At 34.0% G+C, this 18,923-nt stretch overlaps 1 protein-coding gene and 1 long non-coding RNA gene across 5 annotated transcripts; both read right to left on the bottom strand.

The window, feature by feature from the left end:
- Window positions 1-1,156: 1,156 nt before the first annotated feature.
- LOC145562775 (uncharacterized) lies at window positions 1,157-6,195 on the bottom strand. 4 transcript variants are annotated; one of them, XR_014094451.1, is made up of 3 exons: window positions 5,715-6,195; window positions 2,686-4,100; window positions 1,157-1,421 (listed from the first exon to the last, which is right to left on the bottom strand). XR_014094451.1 is itself a non-coding variant. In XM_081623152.1 (2 exons), the coding sequence occupies exons 1-2, from the start codon at window positions 5,808-5,810 to the stop codon at window positions 2,901-2,903; spliced, it is 1,296 nt and encodes a 431-aa protein (XP_081479278.1). In that variant the 5' UTR covers window positions 5,811-6,195; the 3' UTR covers window positions 2,502-2,900. The 4 variants fall into 4 exon arrangements, 1 of the variants encoding a protein (XP_081479278.1); XR_014094452.1 differs by lacking the exon at window positions 1,157-1,421 and adding an exon at window positions 1,520-1,959; XR_014094453.1 differs by lacking the exon at window positions 1,157-1,421 and adding an exon at window positions 1,980-2,233.
- Window positions 6,196-7,911: 1,716 nt separating this feature from the next.
- Window positions 7,912-8,654, bottom strand: LOC145564412 (uncharacterized). Its single transcript, XR_014094822.1, has 2 exons — window positions 8,380-8,654; window positions 7,912-8,072 (listed from the first exon to the last, which is right to left on the bottom strand). It is a non-coding gene; the product is annotated as an uncharacterized LOC145564412 (long non-coding RNA).
- Window positions 8,655-18,923: the final 10,269 nt, after the last annotated feature.

Here is an 18,923-nt window from a genome sequence, read left to right as displayed (position 1 = left end):
ACCATTTTCTTACAACAAGCAGTCACAAGAGGATTTTTTTTTTCTTTTTTTAAGGTTTTGGCAAATCGGCCAAGCCTTGAGTGAGAGTTGAGTCTGATGTACTACAATCCCATAAGCATGTGTCACTGTGTGAATGCTAGCCAGTGTCTAGCATTAAGGCCACACCAATGAGTCGAGTTGGCGGCCAACATTATTGAGGCCTAATGAAGCATTAGGAAATTAGCAACAAGGCTATATTGCCAAGCTCTTCATAATTATTGTCTAGGGGTGAGCAAAAAATCAGGGTATCTTGAATCGGAACCGAAACTTATTAGGAATCGCGGGTTCCGAAACGGGAACATGTACAAGAGGTTCCGGTTCCGGGTAGCAAAATAGAGTACCTGTTGCAACAGGTTCTGGTTCAAGTTCTCAATATTCTAGAGCCAGAACCTGTAGGGTACCCTATAACTTGATAAAATTATTACTTAATTTCAAATTATACACCAATTCTAACTTATTTTTTAAATAATAAATTACAATTATAAATATATGTATTAAATTTGTTAGACAACTACTATTAGTTTGTTTATTTGCTAGTTGTAATCATTATAAATCAATGACCAACTAGTATTTTGTTAAAAAAATCTGCAAAAAGTTAGTAAGTGTACAAGACAAGGTTTCCAATTTCCGGGAACAATAGGTTCCGGTTCCCATTTTGGTTTTAATTTCAGGAATTTTAACAAGGTACCTTGTTATGCTCACCCGGTCACCCCTATTATTGTCAATCCGTTGGGACTTGTGAAGCATTTGTTGCCAGTGATGATTTTGTACCTATTAACTTTGAGCGTTGTCTCGTGGATCATAGATAGCTATCTTTAGGAATGAGACAAGCTATTGTTGAATTATACATAGTTGAATAAAAGTAAAGAACGCGTGTTGTTAAAAATTACATACAATTTCATTGTCATTCTATCACCGCTTATCAATTGGGCATTAGAATCGGGATTATAAACCCTGCTTTTGACCTGTGTATGCAGTATGCACAATTGCACATAATCAGTGTGTTATATGGCTTAACGAACTAAAATGCTCAACCTACTGATACAGAAATTACCAGCCTACAGCATAATTAAACAAAAAAAACAGAAAGTAATTTAAAATGAGGCTCAAGATCAGATTAGCTTGAATCATTTGATATTTGTCAATCTTCATGACTGGAAAAAGACTTGTAGTACAAAACTAGGATCATAAAGTCAATTGCTACCTCTTTGGTGAAAAAACAAATACAATCCCAGATATGTCAGCCACTGTCACTGCCTCTGGATGGAATTATTAACCTGAGGGATTTACACATTCTCAAGGGAGATAGGCTCATAAGCCCCAGCCTATCGCTGCATGAACTTTCTACTGCGCTCACGTTAGAATCCATTTTATTTTTACATCTGATTATACAGTTCAAATCTTTTGTTAGGTAACAAAATGTAAATAATAAAAAAAAAAGGGGGGGGGGGGGGGGGGGTATCAGATTCAAACCCAACACTTGAAATTCTCCGAACTTATCTGATGAGAATAAATTTACTTATAATAAACAGAAAAGAGCCTTAAAATCTACAGTATCTAAAAGAATAAGTTGAATAAAGACCAACATTTCCAGAAGCACGTTCCGCAGTCACTAGTATAGCTAAAAAAAAAAAAAAAAAGATGGGCCAGCTAAATTTTTATTCTCTTTCCAGGATACAGCCTGTAAGTAGAAAGAAACAGTGCATCTGGTCCAGATTCCAGACAGCATAACAAAAGTTGCTAATATCAGACAAAACTCTCCATCCAAATCTAGTGTCATTCATCTAATGTAATGTAAAGGGCTCATTTTCTGTGCAAACTGCAGTTTGAATCTAGCTAATCTCCTTTTCGAATCATACTTTGGGCATGGTCTGCTCCGATCTTTCCTTGTTATGTAAACCAAGATAAAGGCGTCTGCAACTTTTGTTACGACAACTTTTGGTAATTATGCTTATAAGCTACCAACATGCAATAATTGACTTGAAGTCTTAAACAAACAACCAATACAAATAGCTAGCACTACCAACTAGTCAAACAAGCCAACAACAGCCGTTTGGCATTCTATACCTTTCATCTATAGCATAATGAAATATTATGAATAATCTATTGCTTAACTAATTGAATTGTGAGAAGAGAATATTGCATGAACAATAGGTTGTCCAACTGAAGTTCATGATGGATTCTCCCTTCACACCTGAAATATTTGTGTGCTAGTTTCAATCAATGAGTTATGAAATTAAATCTGACACTTCAACAGGCTAAAAAACAGATGAGGACATCAGACATGAGATTCGTGGGATTTCTCCCTCGTGTAATTTTATCTATATTCATACCCCGGACATGCATCTTTTTTGTGAGTTGTGACAATCAAACAGTTTGAAAGCATGTGTTTCATTGTGCTGCTGAAGGACAAAAAAGTAGCACCAGATTTAATACTTAGTCAAGGTAGCATATAACTATGCTGATAGAATTTTAGCAGTAGCTATGTAATTGGATTGAATAAAGTTATGATCATTCTCACAGAATGATAAAAATACATACATGTATGAAGTCATGCTAATAACAAAACCCTATTTTATGTATGACATCGGGATAAGTGATATGAAGTAGAATAGGAAATAATTGTAATATTAAAAGAGCACCAACCTATTTATCATGCCCGGAAACATTGTGCAAATGCATCATCCACAGATTCATTGATCAGTGCACCATTATCAGCATTTGTCAGGCTGCAAAAGAACGTATCTTTGTATAAACTTTTGACTTGATTCGTTTCTGTTGGTTGACTGTCTGGGATTGTATATTCAGCACTTAATGGAGGACCAGAAAGGTTACAAGCCATGCATTCCGGTGAGAGAATGTCAACTGATTCCTGGCTGAAGCAATGGAAAGAAAGACCAATTGTTTTGAGCCCCAATTTCCTTCCCAACATTCTCATCAGCCCACCATTCCGAGCTAAGATTTGAATTACCAGTGGATTCTCTGTTGCTACTGTCGAAATTGAATTCTTTAACTGATCCAAGAGAAAGAGAGGATTTCTTGTGTTGACAATCTTTTGTTACATCTGAAGTTGACTCATGGGTTTCGCTTAAGACCTCATGAGAACACAGACAACAATTTTCAACTTTGTGGGAGGCTTCATTAATTCTTGTGTATTGGTCCCTTGTTTTATGCTGACCTTCCGTCACTTTCTTTTCAAAATATGTCGAAACATCTTCCCGGCAAAGCTCAAAGGAAACTCTGTGATCAATGAGAGCCTCGGCAATCGGGGATCCAGTTTCTGAGTTAGCAAGTGATGCCACCTCTGAGATTTGATTTTCCAGAAGTAGACCATCATAGGGTGCAAATCCTGCACCATCTGGAGTAAGAGATCCCGATCCTAGTCTTGAGCCCCATTTACGAGTAGAAAAACTCTTTGAGTCGAACAACTTGGAAGCATCTACCATTCGGAACTCAAGCACTGGACGCCTATCAAAATAAGGAGAAGATGTGCCAGATGCTGAATTTGCTGAGCCAGGAGATATGAGATGATGAACTTCATAGCAGGATAGTGCAAGTTTGTGATTAGTCCCACTGTTCCTTTTTGAACGCTTGAGTGATGAGGTGAGCAATTGGGCAAATGGAACTTCAGGTGATGATGGAGTGGTAAACTGCACAGGTTCAGGAGGGGGAGTCACAGCAGCAGTGGATGGCTCAGAGGTAAAAGCAGAAAATACAGGGGGTGAGACTAGTTGAGTCTCATGGGCATAGGGACCAATGGTGAACATATGAGCATTCACAGAACAGGAAAAGGCATTTGCAGAAAGGGGAGTTACGGTAAGCAATCCACCAGGTGAGTGTGTTGCAGTTGGTGGATCTGATTGCAGAAAAGAAGTTGGAGAGGATGGGGGCGCAATAAATGGAAGTACTATGGAGGTTGAAGGGTTTGGGTTGTCGATAATGGCCTCTGTTCTCTCAGTAACGGTGGGCTCTGGAACAAGGGTTGCATGGCTTATCCTCTTGCTGGTTTTAAGAGACCCAAAGCACCAATAAAGATTCCAACAGCTTCCCCATCTTCTCTTCTGTAATAATTAACCAAGATTGTTATTAGACTTCTATAGTACATGCTGTGCATCAAATGTGGAAGATATATGAGCTAACAACAAATCCAAGCACTGAGAATGAGGATCAACTTGTAATTATTAGAAGGGGATTATTCTAACTCCAGTTATCAAGATCATGAAAATCAATGCATTGTAGCTTTCCAATTTCTCTAACTTTGACATATTGAACAAAAGGGTGAAATTAATTATTGATTGATACATCAACAAAATTAAGAGCAAATTCTTAAGTGAAATAATCATCTTCATTAGATCCATATGTTTGCATTATCAATAACTGACAAGACCTGTTAGACAGAAGCACTATGTTCAGCAAAACCTTCACATAAACCCCAGATACTCATCCCATACTCAGCAAATAACACTGTTAGGAAGAATTATCTAATATTCATGTGTTGCAACTTTTATGCATCATCCAAATGTCTAAACTTTCTATAAATGCTTCAAAAATCAAGTGACAGAACGAAAGAGGATCTAGCAAAGAATGCCCTGGTTCTGCTAACCGAAAATGGGACTCTCAGAATTCAGAAATTTAGAGTGAGATATATTAGTTCAACCTTTCCTCCAAGATAACAAAATGACCTGTCTACTGTCCTTCAGTCTTGCAAAATCATTCTCCAAAACTCCAACATATGTTACCAGGAATTGCCTAGTTCGCTAAGATTGCCCCGTCAAATATTCCAGCATGCCAATCACACTAAAATTTGATCAAAATACCTTGACTCCAAGTAAAATCAATTATGGTCTTTGCAACTTCCACTCAAAGGCTAGTAGAAATACTACATTTCTTTAAAATATCCTTGCTTCCTTCCTACTAGTCATCCTGAAATTTCATAGTTGCTGGACCTCCAGCTTGCACAGCTCATGTGCATGATTTGCATAACCCATCTCACAAACAATATAGCTCATCATATTCCAAAACAAGCTAAGCTTTCTCATATATAATTAATAAACCAATTAAAAAAAAGTCCACAGTTCCTATTTTATTTCACATTTTGACATCTACCCACCTAATAATAACTCAACGAAACACGGTTTCACATTTATTCCGTAACCTGTATCTATTTCATGTGGGTCGATTATCCGGTGGGTAAACGAAGATTTTTCCAAAATTCGTAAAACATCGTTACTCTTCCCGATGTAACTTATAGTTATCTTACTTTTAAGTTTTAACATAAGTTCCCGACACTCCAACCCCTTTTTCATGAAATCCAACAAATTCAAAAGCAGCATAATTTCGCAATGAAAATGAAATTTACACCTTTTTCACTAACAGAAAAGCTAGTTAACTAACAAAGTAGATTAAACCTTAAAAAGTAGCTAATCATACTTAATTCAACCCTGACTAAAATTACCAAAAGGTACCAAGACATCAACTTCTAGAATACTCCATAATACCTTAATTCAACTTTTTTGTGCAAAATTTCAACCAAACCAATAGCAATTCGCTAATTTATCAACAAAAATTTACTTATATTTAACCTTTAATCACATATGTTTAGCAAAATTCTCAATTATGAAAAAAAGGATGAATTATAATTCCAAAATTAAAACTATGAGTCTATGAACAACTACCTGAAGTGAACCAGGTTGTACACGGCTCTCAGCGGAGACGATCGCCGCGGCGGCGGCGTTCACAGTATCCACGCTATTATTAACTCTCGCCATCATATCATCGGAAAACCACTAATTAACCGGAAAACAGCTTAATTTTTCAAGAAGATCACCAGAAAACCACCTGAAATTCAGTAATAGCGCCAAAAAAACAGGAATTCAAGATCTACAAACCAGGAATAATTCAACCACCGGCGATCACGAAAAAAGCACTAAATTTCTGGAATAAATTCCCAAAATTTGAGCATAGAACAAGGAGATCAAAGTAAAAGCGTCTCTAAAATTACTAAGAAAGCGTATATGATTTTTCGGAATAATCTCTATGAGATTTTTTTAATTTCTTTCTCTCTCTAGTTGCAGTAATAGAGAGTACAATGAAATGATTCGTGAATTATTAAAAAAGGCGAAGCGTATATGTAAACTTGTAATTTTATTTTGGGAAATATTTAATTACATGGATATATCTATTTATATGAGCTGCTGTTGTGCCTGTTATTCTCTTGTGCTTTGGTGGTTCCGTGTGCAAGATAACGGATTATTCGGAAGTATGTCTTTCAATTACTATTATGCCCCCTAAACCACGAGAGTGTCAATTCGGATGTTCAGATCAGATTCAGTAAAATCAGTTCGGGTGGGCTCAATATAGTCGGTTCAGGTTGACTTTCTTTTATACTTAAGTCATTATATGCACAATTTTTTCAATCAAGTCAGTTTTTGACACTTTGGTGAGCCAATGCAATATGATAAGATCTTAACTTATGAATAGTTACATCACTTATATTATTTGGTCATCTTTCAAACTAGTTTCACTTTTAGTATTAAGTTATTGATTAATATCTTCATTAACATTGAATTTCGGTTACACAGTGAATTTTAATTTTCATTTACTAACAATTCATTCTTATAAAATCCGCGTAAACACAAGTATTGTGATTATTTTATAATGAATGCAGTATATCCTAGGCTATTTCATGTATTTCCCATCTTAATATAATAACATTGTATTTACATTAAATAAGTTGGGTAAGTTAACCAATCACTTCAAAGTAGTTTAAACAATTTAGGAAGGATCCCGTTAAAAAAAATAAAAAAAAAAAACACTGCACACACACAATTTTGTAAGGATAATTTTAGTTTATGGTAAATAAAATTAATTAAGTAAGATAAATTCAGACAAAATTCATATACAAGTATAAACTCACTTAAGAGCCAATGTTAAGTTCGTGTTAATGACATATTTTCTATTATTTAAATTTTTATTCATTTTAAAATCAATATTTGCATAAATTATAAAGATTGAATTAGTAACGTGACAAGTATATCAAAACGGGAAGTAGAAGGGAAAAACAACCTTACAAGCAGATGGAGGAACACTAGAATAAAAACCGTTTTGTCAGCGGGCTATATATGGCAAAAAAGATAAAAGGAGAAGAACAATAATTATAATACAGCCTAGTAGACACTGCTACTACTACTAGTAGTATAACTACTGAAAAAGGGAACCTTAAATTAGCAACGGAACGTTCTGAACTGAGCCTAGCATAGCAGCAGGCTGATCTGATGCAAGAAACTCGTGATTTGCTGTGATTTTTTTTTTTTAATAACGGCGGGAGGCACGTGACTGCCGTGACCTTCATTCATTACCCCATTTTCACAATTATAGTCACTTACATCTCATCTGTTTATCTGCATCATTCTACCACATTCAATTTTGTTGCTTACATTTATGTTGGATGGTACGACATTTCCTTTTTCTTTTTTCTTCTTACGATATTGGGCCAAGGAATAGAGTAGGGTATATGATGGTATGTTTAGGTCTTCTTTTTTGGGTGTACAACTTTTTATATAGATCAGACTAGATTATTAAATAGCTATCATAATTGGGTGTGAAATAGTACGGATCAGAGTAGTAGTAAAGAGAGTGTTACTTCTTCGTCAAAAACAAAAAATGTTACTTCATGTAAGATATTATTAAGATACTATATATGAATGCATGGAAAAAATGATCGATGTTGTTAGTGGCGGATCCAGGAATTGGACCTAGGGGGTTCGAACTTTATCAAACACCCGATATCCAAATGCACGGATATAAATCGGGTGTACAAGTATAAAATAGAATGTTCAAATAAATATCAATACACAAGTAAACAACAAAATATGTCCAAATTTCACTAAAATTGCAAAATAAAATGATCCGATACAACAATACATAACATCAATTAAATGTCAAAATACAATACATAAAAAAAAATGCAAATTACAAAAGCATTCTTCTGAGTTTTCATATTCCAAAAATGCTCCAAACTTTTCATGGTCACACTACAATAATTTAAAAAACAATTAATTAGTACTACATCTACTGCAAATTAATTCATAATTCATAGATCAAAACTCAAAATTAATCAGTACTATATCTACTGCAAATTAATTAGTACTACATCTACTACATTACTGCAAATTAATTAGTACTACATCTACTACATTACTGCAAATTAATTAGTACTACATCTACTGCAAATTAATCAACATATTATGATATTAACAATTAAGAAACTCAAAAACAGAAATTGAAAAGAAAAAACAGAAATTGAAAAGAAAAAACAGGGAGTAAGTGAGAGAATGTTACCTCGAGTAGATCGTCGGCGTCACCCTCGACCCTCGTGGCCTCGTCGGTGAGCAGTGGCGACAGGCGTGGTCGCGTGACGTGCCTCGGTGGCTCTGTGCGGCGGCTTGAGATTTGAGAAGTGAGAAAAAATGGAGAAGAAAGTTAGGGTTTTAGCAAGCAGCAGTGTATGAGAATTGAGAAAAGAAAGGGAACAATTGAATAGAACAAAGAACGAAAGTTACAGGGAAAAAAAGGGAGAAAAGAAAAAAGAAAAAAAAATAAATAAAGTTGCGCGTCCTGGGTTTCGAACCGCGATCTGTGGTACAATTGAGAGTCACTAAACCAACTGAGCTAGCGCCTAACATAATAAACATTTGTTTAAGATATTTTATTTATAGGTTTTTTTTTTTTTTTTAATAACTTTTAATTTTTTTTCCGGATCTAACGGGGTTCAACTGAACCCCTTGAACCCCCGCTAGATCCGCCACTGGATGTTGTAGAAGTTATTAAAATAATAATATGTGCAATTGTCTAATAAAAGTCGCTATCTATATCAACTAATTTCCAAACAATGTTACCACATGTACATTATGGTAACATTGTTTAATTGGAGGAAATTAGTGATATCAATAGTCAAAGTTATTACAAGAAGGTTAAACAATGATATATTGATATCAATAGTTAAAGTTTACAGTACATTGACAAACATGAAGATTAATTTGTTGATTGTACATAGAAATGGACGGAGAAAATAATACACGTAATATGATTTTTATTCACAATATCACAATCATTTACATGCACTTATATTTTTTAGTGCATGGTAAGCATCGTGCACACATGTCCATAATATAAAAACTTATATGTTATACGAGTAATATAATATGTACAAGTACTACTTTCTCATAATTATTACTTTCTCATAATTATTACAAGAATGGGTATATTTTCTCATAATTACTACAAGAATGGGCGTGTGAGAATAAATAAATTAGAAAGGTCTTGATCTAGACACAATAGTGCCTTTCCTTTTCCTCCCTTTATTTGCTCAATAAATTTATTTTTATATTTATATTTAATTTAATTAAGCTCATATTGTAGGGATTAAGTAAAGAATATTTAATAAATTAATTCCATAGCTTGGCCCTTACTTGTAAAGGGCGTAAATAGTATGGTATGTGAGGCCTTTTAGGTGGTGGAATCATGCACGTGTGCATCTAACTCCACGTCTCCACTTGTTTGCTAAATTTTTAGTGAACCTGAAAAGATAATGACACTGTACACATCATTTTATTTTATTTTTTTAATAAATTTAATTGTTATTATTTTTAATACTTTTTTAGTCCCATCTCCTCATTATCCTCTCCATAAAACATGATAATGATATCGCAACACGCTCCAACTTTTGCTCCTTTTTTTTTTTACTTCAACTTTTCACTCTTGTACTAGGGTTACTTTTTACCTTCTAAAGCTTGACGTGTTTAGAAAAGTTTTCCCAAAAAATTGTGTGATTTTTTAACACAAAGTTAACGTACACTTTGTGAAAGAAAATTACAAAGTTGTCTACTTTCTACGCACATAGTTGCAATGATTTTTGAAATGATTAATCAATTTGTGCACGAATAGAAATGCTATAGATAAATTATGGTTCACTACTTCACACCGATTACATTTCATAACAAACTAATGTGTGATGACATTACAAAATAACCACGTTCGATCTATATATCATGGTCCATAATTTGACATATATGTATGATAACGTAATTTAATTCTTTTAACAATTGTACATGTAGTAAGATTTCCATAATTTGACATATATGTATGATAACGTAATTTAATTCTTTTAACAATTGTACATGTAGTAAGATTTCCACATCAAGTGGATGAAATCTGTCATATTATTCCCTCTTTTGCTGCCTATTCCATCCGCAAAGTTTCTCGATCCTCAGTGGGTAATGCGCATTATCTTGCTGGTGCTGCTCGTCGTAGGGAGTTACTTTTTTGTTGCTTTTTAGTTTCCTTTGTCAAAAAAAAAAATGATATACAAGTGAGTCAAATGCTCACAATATATATCATCTACTTTACAATGGCACATATTATTGATGTTATAGTTATTTGTTTTTTTTTTTTTGGTGTTTAGAGAGTCACAAGGACAGATAATGAGAATCGATCTCAAGCAGATCTCCGGCCAAAAACTAAAAGTGAAGCTCTAACCAATTAAGATATATCTCACTCTCATGTTATAGTTATTTGTTGGATGTTAAATAAAATAATTGATCAAAATAATAGGGTACAATCAAACCCAAAAAAAATTAGAAAAAAGTCAAGTATTAATTCACCATCAAGGCGAATCAAACAGTAGAGCAAGCTAAGGGTGGGGTAAGGGGTACTTCCAAACTTCCAAAAATCGATGATTAACCACTTTGGTAGATAAATCCACCCCCACGTAATAAAAAAGAAACCTTTAAGAAAGCAAAAAAGAAAGATATGATGATATATTTATATATACTACTCCATATTATTATTTATTTTATATGGTGACTAATAAAAAACCAGAATAAGTTGCTATCATGTTAGCCAAAAAAGAAAGGGTCCATTAAATTGGAGGGCATACATACCCACTATAGATGGGATAGATGGTGGGATATTTCACTAGCTGGAGCTTTCATTAGAGGTGTTAAGCTAATCCTAGTGATAAATGATATCATATATAATAAATTTTTATTTATATAAATTTTGATATAATATATATATGGTCCTACATTGTAAAGGCTTAAGCAGCATACCACATGTTTTAGCTAGTAGGTGAAGTGGTTGGTCCATAGTATGGACACTTAATACATTGTATTTGAACAATTAACAGCTACTTCTACATGAAGTATATATTAATATATATACTCAATACACGATTATTAATTACCAGACACATCAATGCTACTTCTGTTTAGATCATATGTATACTATAGAAATTATTTCAAAGAGACTCATATAATATAGGAGTATCATTTAAATTAAATGTGAGTCTTAGCTACTTGTGGGTGTTTGTCTTATGTTTTGTTATGTGATGACAAATTTTGGATCGGATTGGTTGCAAACTATTTGGCATGCACATATATATAATAATTGATATTATTGAAAATCAAAGGGTCGGTTGGGGGTATGGTCACACACACACTCATTTGTATTATCTTTAATACTCTCTTTGCAATTGAGTGTATGTAATTTGCGATTTGTTCATAGTGATTAAGTTGCTCTAAGTTATTATTAATATTATCTACATAACGAGAATAATTAAAATTGGGCCATATGTAGCTAATTAATCTTCTTGGTTGTATACTGTCAATACTCTATAATAATAAGTTAGGCTTTAATTAGAGTCGGGTCAAGCTAGCTACATCGGTTACATGGTTGGTTAGTACAAGGCCGGCATAAAGATGCATGCATGCATGCATTGGTTTTATGCATGGGTGGGACAAGCAAGGTTGGGTCCAAGGTGGAGAAGGTTTGGAACAAGTTTGAGCAACTCGTACAAGTAAAAAAGTAAATAACAAAGAGAAGTTTATGTTTGTGGAGTGAAGCATACGGCAATACGTGCTTTAGGTGCATGCATGGCAATAACTGCCAATAGCAAACACTGAGAAAGTTGTTTGCTTGCTTGTCCTTCACCTTTTTTTTTTCTTTTTCGCAAAATTTCTGTTTCTCATCCCCTAGTGGTAATTTTGTAAGAAATCTGATTTATATTATATTTTAGCTAATCATACAAAGTATAAATTAAGAAAGAGTGAAAAATAGCTCAAGTGGTTAGAGCTTCCCTTCCAGTTCCAGGAGATCCTACGATCGATTCTCACCTCTGCCCTTGTGGCTCTCTAAACACAAAAAAACAAAGTATAAATTAAAAAAATATTGTAATCATATTTATGCATGCGGATACAAAAGGAAAAAAAAAAAAATACATGTACAAAAGTAATTGATGACTTTAATTAATTAACATTGATAAAATTAATTTCAAGAGAGTAAAGAGTTAAGGGTATTTTAGGTTGGGTTAGTAATAATAGGGATGCATAACGAATAAAGAAAATTAAGCATCACACTATGTAATATATACGTAATATGTGTAAAGTTAATTATATATATGGCGGCTTTCATTTGGATGTTTATATCATTATTATGTGGACAATATGGAAGTATATTACTAATGTTTGTATCAAATTCTCTAATTCTTGATTTTGCATATGTTTGATCATAGGAGCTCTTTAACTCTTAGAAATTTTACTTCTATTAGTTTAATTTTAATGAGGTGATTCTTGTATTGTTAATAATTCTCAAATGTTTAGTCTATTACTTTGGTTGTTCATCCTACACTTCTGTATAAAATCATACTTTTACTTGTAAAAATCTACTTATGTTGGTTTTTCTTAAGTTTCTTTACTTGCCTTTGTATGATCTTTAATGTACATATTTAACTATCAATATCCTCATCTACCTTATATGTGAAAATCATAGAAATAATGATAAATTTTGATGACTTACATTGAGAGAAATCTAATATCATCACAATAAGTTTTTTCTTTTGTTCAGAAGGACTTATTAAGGAAAAAGTTGTTTAAAAGGACCACAATAGGCAATTTAGGTTGTTGAGGGAGAGCAAGGTCGATTTTCAGACAAGTCAACGCCGGACTTCGGCATTGGCCGTCACGTGCATGGCAAGTGACTCGTTAATTTCACCAATTTTTTTTTTTCCTTTTTTCACATTTTTCCTCTAATTTTCAAATTAATCCTAATTTAACCATTTTCAATTTCATTCTCTCTCCTCCTTTCTTTCTCTAGAAGCATTATTCATGGCATTTACTCTTGTTTGCCATTGTTAGTGAGGTCAAAGCATCAAGTTATATGGCTAATGAACATTAACTTCACCACAAGCAGCAAACAAGCACAACATCAACCCACAACGCGCTAACCCTCCTCCCACTTCACCACCGATAGCAACTGGGCCATCGCCCCAACGTACCTCAGCACCTCCACCAAACAGCCGAACGAACCCGCAACCACCTAAACCCACAATGCTTACCTTGTGCGAATTATCCTCAATTGCAGTGTGGATGAATTTGTTTGGAAATAAATGCGAAATTACGGGTTGAATATAATCTATGGTTATAGAAATGAGGAGAGAAAATGAAGGGAAAAAGGGAATAATTGGGGTTAAAGGGAAAAATGGGGGGCATTAGTGGAAAAGAGGGGAAAAAAAAGGGAAAAAAAAATTGGCCTCAAAATAATGAAGCTCTGCTTGGCATGTGATGGTCAACGCCAGACTCCGGTGTTGACTTGCCTGAAAATCGGCCTTAATCCCCCTCAACAACCCAAACTGCCTTTTGTGGTCCTTTTAAACAACTTTTTTCTTAATAGGTTCTTCTGAACAAAAAAGACCACTTAAGTACTTAAGTGATTCTTTTGAACAAATTTTCCTTTTTTAAATTATAAAATGCACCTAATGTAAACATTTAGAAATTGAGGAAGTATTGTTTCCAAAAAAAAAAAAAAAAAAAGAAAAGAAATTTAGGAAGTATATTAGTTCAACGACCCAAAATCATCCTTTAACTTCCCTTAATGGCTAAATGACTAAATCTGAGATTACACTATTTTAAAAGCCCAACATATATATTTCATGGATCATACTTTTCCAAGAACAATTTATGGCTTTGTTAAATTGTATGGTCAACCCAGCCCAAATCGTAAGCATCTACTATTAATGATCTCAACTGCTATTTGTCGCTCCCATTTTACCAGGTAACGCTCCCTTTTTTTCTTGAAATTACCACTATGCCCTTTATGCAATATGGGTTATAAAAATGAACTTGTTCCCCATTTGGACACCATACATGAAACGGTACCCTTACTTCACGACATTGTTGTCACGAGCTTCCCAAAATCGGTCCCCACGACCTTGCAACCAAATCGGTCCCCACGACCACCTAAAATTTCTATTTTCAAAAATCGTTAAATTTTCCGACGGGTCTTGGGTCATGGACGGCGAGTGGAACATACGTACGCCGGAGAATGCGTCGGATCATTCTGTAAGTATTTTTTTTTTTTTTTTTCGGTAAGTAGGACATCCGCCTAAAATTTCCGGATGTCCTAGGTACATCCACCTAAAATTTCCGGATGTACCATGGAACATCCGGAAATTTCAAGCGGAAGTTGGGATCCGCCTAAAAAATCCGGATGTTCCATGGTACATCCGGAAATTTCAGGCGGATGTACCTAGGCACATCCGGAAATTTTAGGCGGATGTACCTAGGGACATCCGGATATTTTAGGCGGATGTCCCAAATTTTTTTTTTTTTTTTTTTTTTTTAAAATTGTTAAGTACGTTTATCAACATATGTCTTGTGATTATTGTTGTGATTTAGTATTTGATAATTAATGTAATTTTGTTGTATTAATATGATTATTAGTAATATGTTTAATTATTATTATTATTATTAATATTATTATTATTATTATTATTAATATGTTGATATTATTGTTGTTGTTGTTGATATTATTATTGTTGTTGTTGCTGTTATTTTTATTGTTGTTGTTGTTGTTGATTTTGTTATTATTAATTAGTAGAAATATAATTTTAATATTAATATTAATATTAATATTAATATTATTATTATTGTTATTGTTATTATTATTATTATTTATTTATTTTTATTATTATTATTATTATTATTGTTTTTATTATTATTATTTTGACATAAAGCATGTTTTGTTTTAATTTGTATAGGATATGGAATCTGAGGAAGGCGGTGACGGTGTGAATTATAGTGAGAATTTTGTCACCGATACGTTTTTTCCTACATTTGACGATGCTGTTACATGGGCTGATGGTGTTTCCATAAAATTGGGATTTATATTGGTGAAATCGTCTTATAACAAAACCATTTATGGTCGGCCGTATCGGTATTTGCGATGTGATCGGTCACGAAGGAGCAAGCCGAGAGATTTGGAGAACGCGATACGGAAGGACACCAAAACCAAAGCTAATGGTTGTCTATTCTACATCAAGATATATTATGATGTCAGCACCGAAAGTTGGAAGATCATTGCGAAAAATGATCACACCGGGACACATAACCACCCAATGATTGTGTACCCAGAGGGACACCGTAAAGTGAGTGGATTGAGTCCGGGTGCAAAACAGGTTGTGCGGGACATGACAAAGTCCAAGGTTGCTCCCCGTAACATCATGTCCACTATTGCCGAGCAATTTCCTGATGATCATCCAAACATCCGACACATTTACAATTGCCGAAATGACTTCAGGATGGAGATGTCCGAAGGAAGAGGAGTTGTTCAGCAATTTCTTCATCTGGCGAGAGAGAGTAAATACATTTACTGGGTCACGAACGATGATCACAACGTTTTGCAACATGCATTTATGGTGCACCCGATCATGGTCAACATACTCCGCACATACCCACATGTCATAGGTATGGATTCTACTTACAAGACCAATCGATATAACATGCCTTTCTTTGAGGTAGTAGGCGTGACACCGACAAACCAGAATTTTCTAGTTGGATATGTTTTCATGCGCGACGAGTGCACGGCTAGCTATCGGTGGGTGTTGCAGAGATTAAGGGAGTTGATTGGGTTTGATATAGAGCCATCTGTATTTATTTCAGACCGTGATCTTGGGCTTTGTGCGGCTTTGAGAGAAGTCTTTCCAGGGACGTCACATTTACTCTGTCTATGGCACATCAACTGTAACACCCCCGATTTACTAGCTAATAATAAACAATAAATAAAGGAAAATAAACAACCTTTAAATAAAATTGCGGAAGCATACACCTAAATCGGAGGTATTACCGCCAAACTCGACAATCTGTCAAGTGCTAAGGCTTACAAAATCCCAATAATTACAACCCAATAATCTAGGTGAGCTATTTGTACAACTTTACAAACTTGTTATAACAAACTAATCGAAACACTTGAGCTCCTTTAGCTGCGATCACTTGATCAACCTGCTAAAACAATCTCGTCTGCTCACCATTAAGGACAAATTCCAAAATAGATCGTCGCAGGGCCACCATAAGAAAAAGACATGACCGCAGACACAAGTAGCACAACAAAATAACACACACGTCAGCAAAAAGCTGAGTAATCACCATATATAAGAATACAGAGTATAATAGAATAATTAACATTACTAGCTCAATTAAATAATGTAGTTCAAAACTACATTACACATTGTACTCTAAAAATAACCTTTATCAACTCAACCTCGAATAATAATTCGAACCTTTACTCAATCATCTCATATGACCCATAAGTGTGCCATGCTCATTGTTCTATACCTAGCCTTGGACATGGGTAATTCGAATAAAACCAACAAGTATAAAAACTTGAATACTCCCAATAATTAGAAAACACCTTGAACCAGACCACATACGGGCCAATTCCCACTGTAGGGGACCATAGAAAAATAAATAATAAAGATTGTACCTCATTCTTAACTCATGATCATTATCTCCTTACCAACATGCCAAGGACTAAGGTTTATAACGCCGAGCCTCAAACCAAGAATAAAATAATAATTTCTCAACCTTTTGATCTCATACTTGATCAAATAATCATTCACAACTAATAATGTATATCTCAACAATGGCACAGATTCCCAAATAACATAACAATTCGATTAATAAATATCTCAACTCTTAGGGTAATAATACTAGCACCCAAAATAATCAAATCTCAACCCAAAAATAATACTCTGCATTAACAACCCTAAAACCTCGATAGAATAATACTCCCTATAACAATAACATTAAAACCCTAGAAATAACACAACCAATCAATATCACAAAATAATACGGCAATCAGAGTCATATTATACCACACACTAATCATGTATATATATAAATTATGATCATATATAATTCACAAATTATAAAATTCACACATAACAATACGAAGTACAATTAATACAAACAATTTATAATCAAACAAATAAAAAAAAATAATTACGATCGGGTGATTACCTATCGAATAACTCAAGTTTGTGAGTTGCAGAATAGCTAGAACAACCGTACCAATTATTGATTATAAGAAGTGGATCACCATATATTCACAATGATAATGTGTGTATGACGATTAGGGAACAAGAGTAAATCATCAAAAATGAGTAAGCACTCAACTGACAAAGTTGATTTACACACAAATATAAGACTAAATTCGCTAGTTGAGAAAAATAGGTGATATATAAAACCACGGCTTCCCTTTCTTCCTTTTTTTTTATCAAATACAATAACTTTATTAGGGTTTAAGATAATTTATAGTTGTTGATAAAAAGAGTCCTATTTAAATTAAAATAGGGTTTTAAAACTTTCCAAACTCTAAAATAAAAATTATGGAATTAGGAAAGTTATTTAATAAATAAATATAAACTATATATAAAATCATAAAATATTCGGGTATTACAATCTACCCTCCTTAAAACAAGTTTCGTCCCCGAAACTTAAAATAGAAAATTTTAGGGTATTACAATCTACCCTCCTTAAAACAAGTTTCGTCCTCGAAACTTAAAATACATAAATACTTTTGTAAAATTGAAAGAGAGTAAAAACTAAACTAAAGTTTTCTTAATAGAATATATAAATAGAGTACTGAAATATTAGGGGTATTACATACTATCCCCCTTAAAAAGGAGTTCGCCCCCGAACTCAAAATTAGTCACATAAAAAAACACATAACAAGCACAAGCATATAGAGAAACACACTTGAAACGGCTTAACCTATGTCAATTTTAATCCTAATTCTTAATTAACAGGTTTATTCCTAAACCAAAACACGCTGGGATATGAAGATCCCTACGTAAATCCCACGAGCGGTTAGGCTCTGGATACCAATTTGTAACACCCCCGATTTACTAGCTAATAATAAACAATAAATAAAGGAAAATAAACAACCTTTAAATAAAATTGCGGAAGCATACACCTAAATCGGAGGTATTACCGCCACACTCGACAATCTGTCAAGTGCTAAGGCTTACAAAATCCCAATAATTACAACCCAATAATCTAGGTGAGCTATTTGTACAACTTTACAAACTTGTTATAACAAACTAATCGAAACACTTGAGCTCCTTTAGCTGCGATCACTTGATCAACCTGCTAAAACAATCTCGTCTGCTCACCATTAAGGACAAATTCCAAAATAGATCGTCGCAGGGCCACCATAAGAAAAAGACATGACCGCAGACACAAGTAGCACAACAAAATAACACACACGTCAGCAAAAAGCTGAGTAATCACCATATATAAGAATACAGAGTATAATAGAATAATTAACATTACTAGCTCAATTAAATAATGTAGTTCAAAACTACATTACACATTGTACTCTAAAAATAACCTTTATCAACTCAACCTCGAATAATAATTCGAACCTTTACTCAATCATCTCATATGACCCATAAGTGTGCCATGCTCATTGTTCTATACCTAGCCTTGGACATGGGTAATTCGAATAAAACCAACAAGTATAAAAACTTGAATACTCCCAATAATTAGAAAACA

This window comes from Chenopodium album, chromosome 10, assembly GCF_948465745.1.
Source record: "Chenopodium album chromosome 10, dcCheAlbu1.1, whole genome shotgun sequence".
NCBI classification, from domain to species: Eukaryota; Viridiplantae; Streptophyta; class Magnoliopsida; order Caryophyllales; family Amaranthaceae; genus Chenopodium; species Chenopodium album.
The sequence above is the reverse complement of the archived record's forward strand: the minus strand, read 5'-3'. Positions and strand labels throughout refer to the sequence as shown.

What these genes read in the sequence shown, in the direction of transcription:
- LOC145562775 (XM_081623152.1), bottom strand. Translation starts at nt 5,810, where the DNA reads ATGATGGCGAGAGTTAATAATAGCGTGGATACTGTGAACGCCGCCGCC. An exon ending in TACAACCTGGTTCACTTCAG is followed by an intron (nt 4,101 to 5,714) that starts GTAGTTGTTCAT and finishes TAATTATTACAG; the next exon opens with AAGAGAAGATGGGGAAGCTG.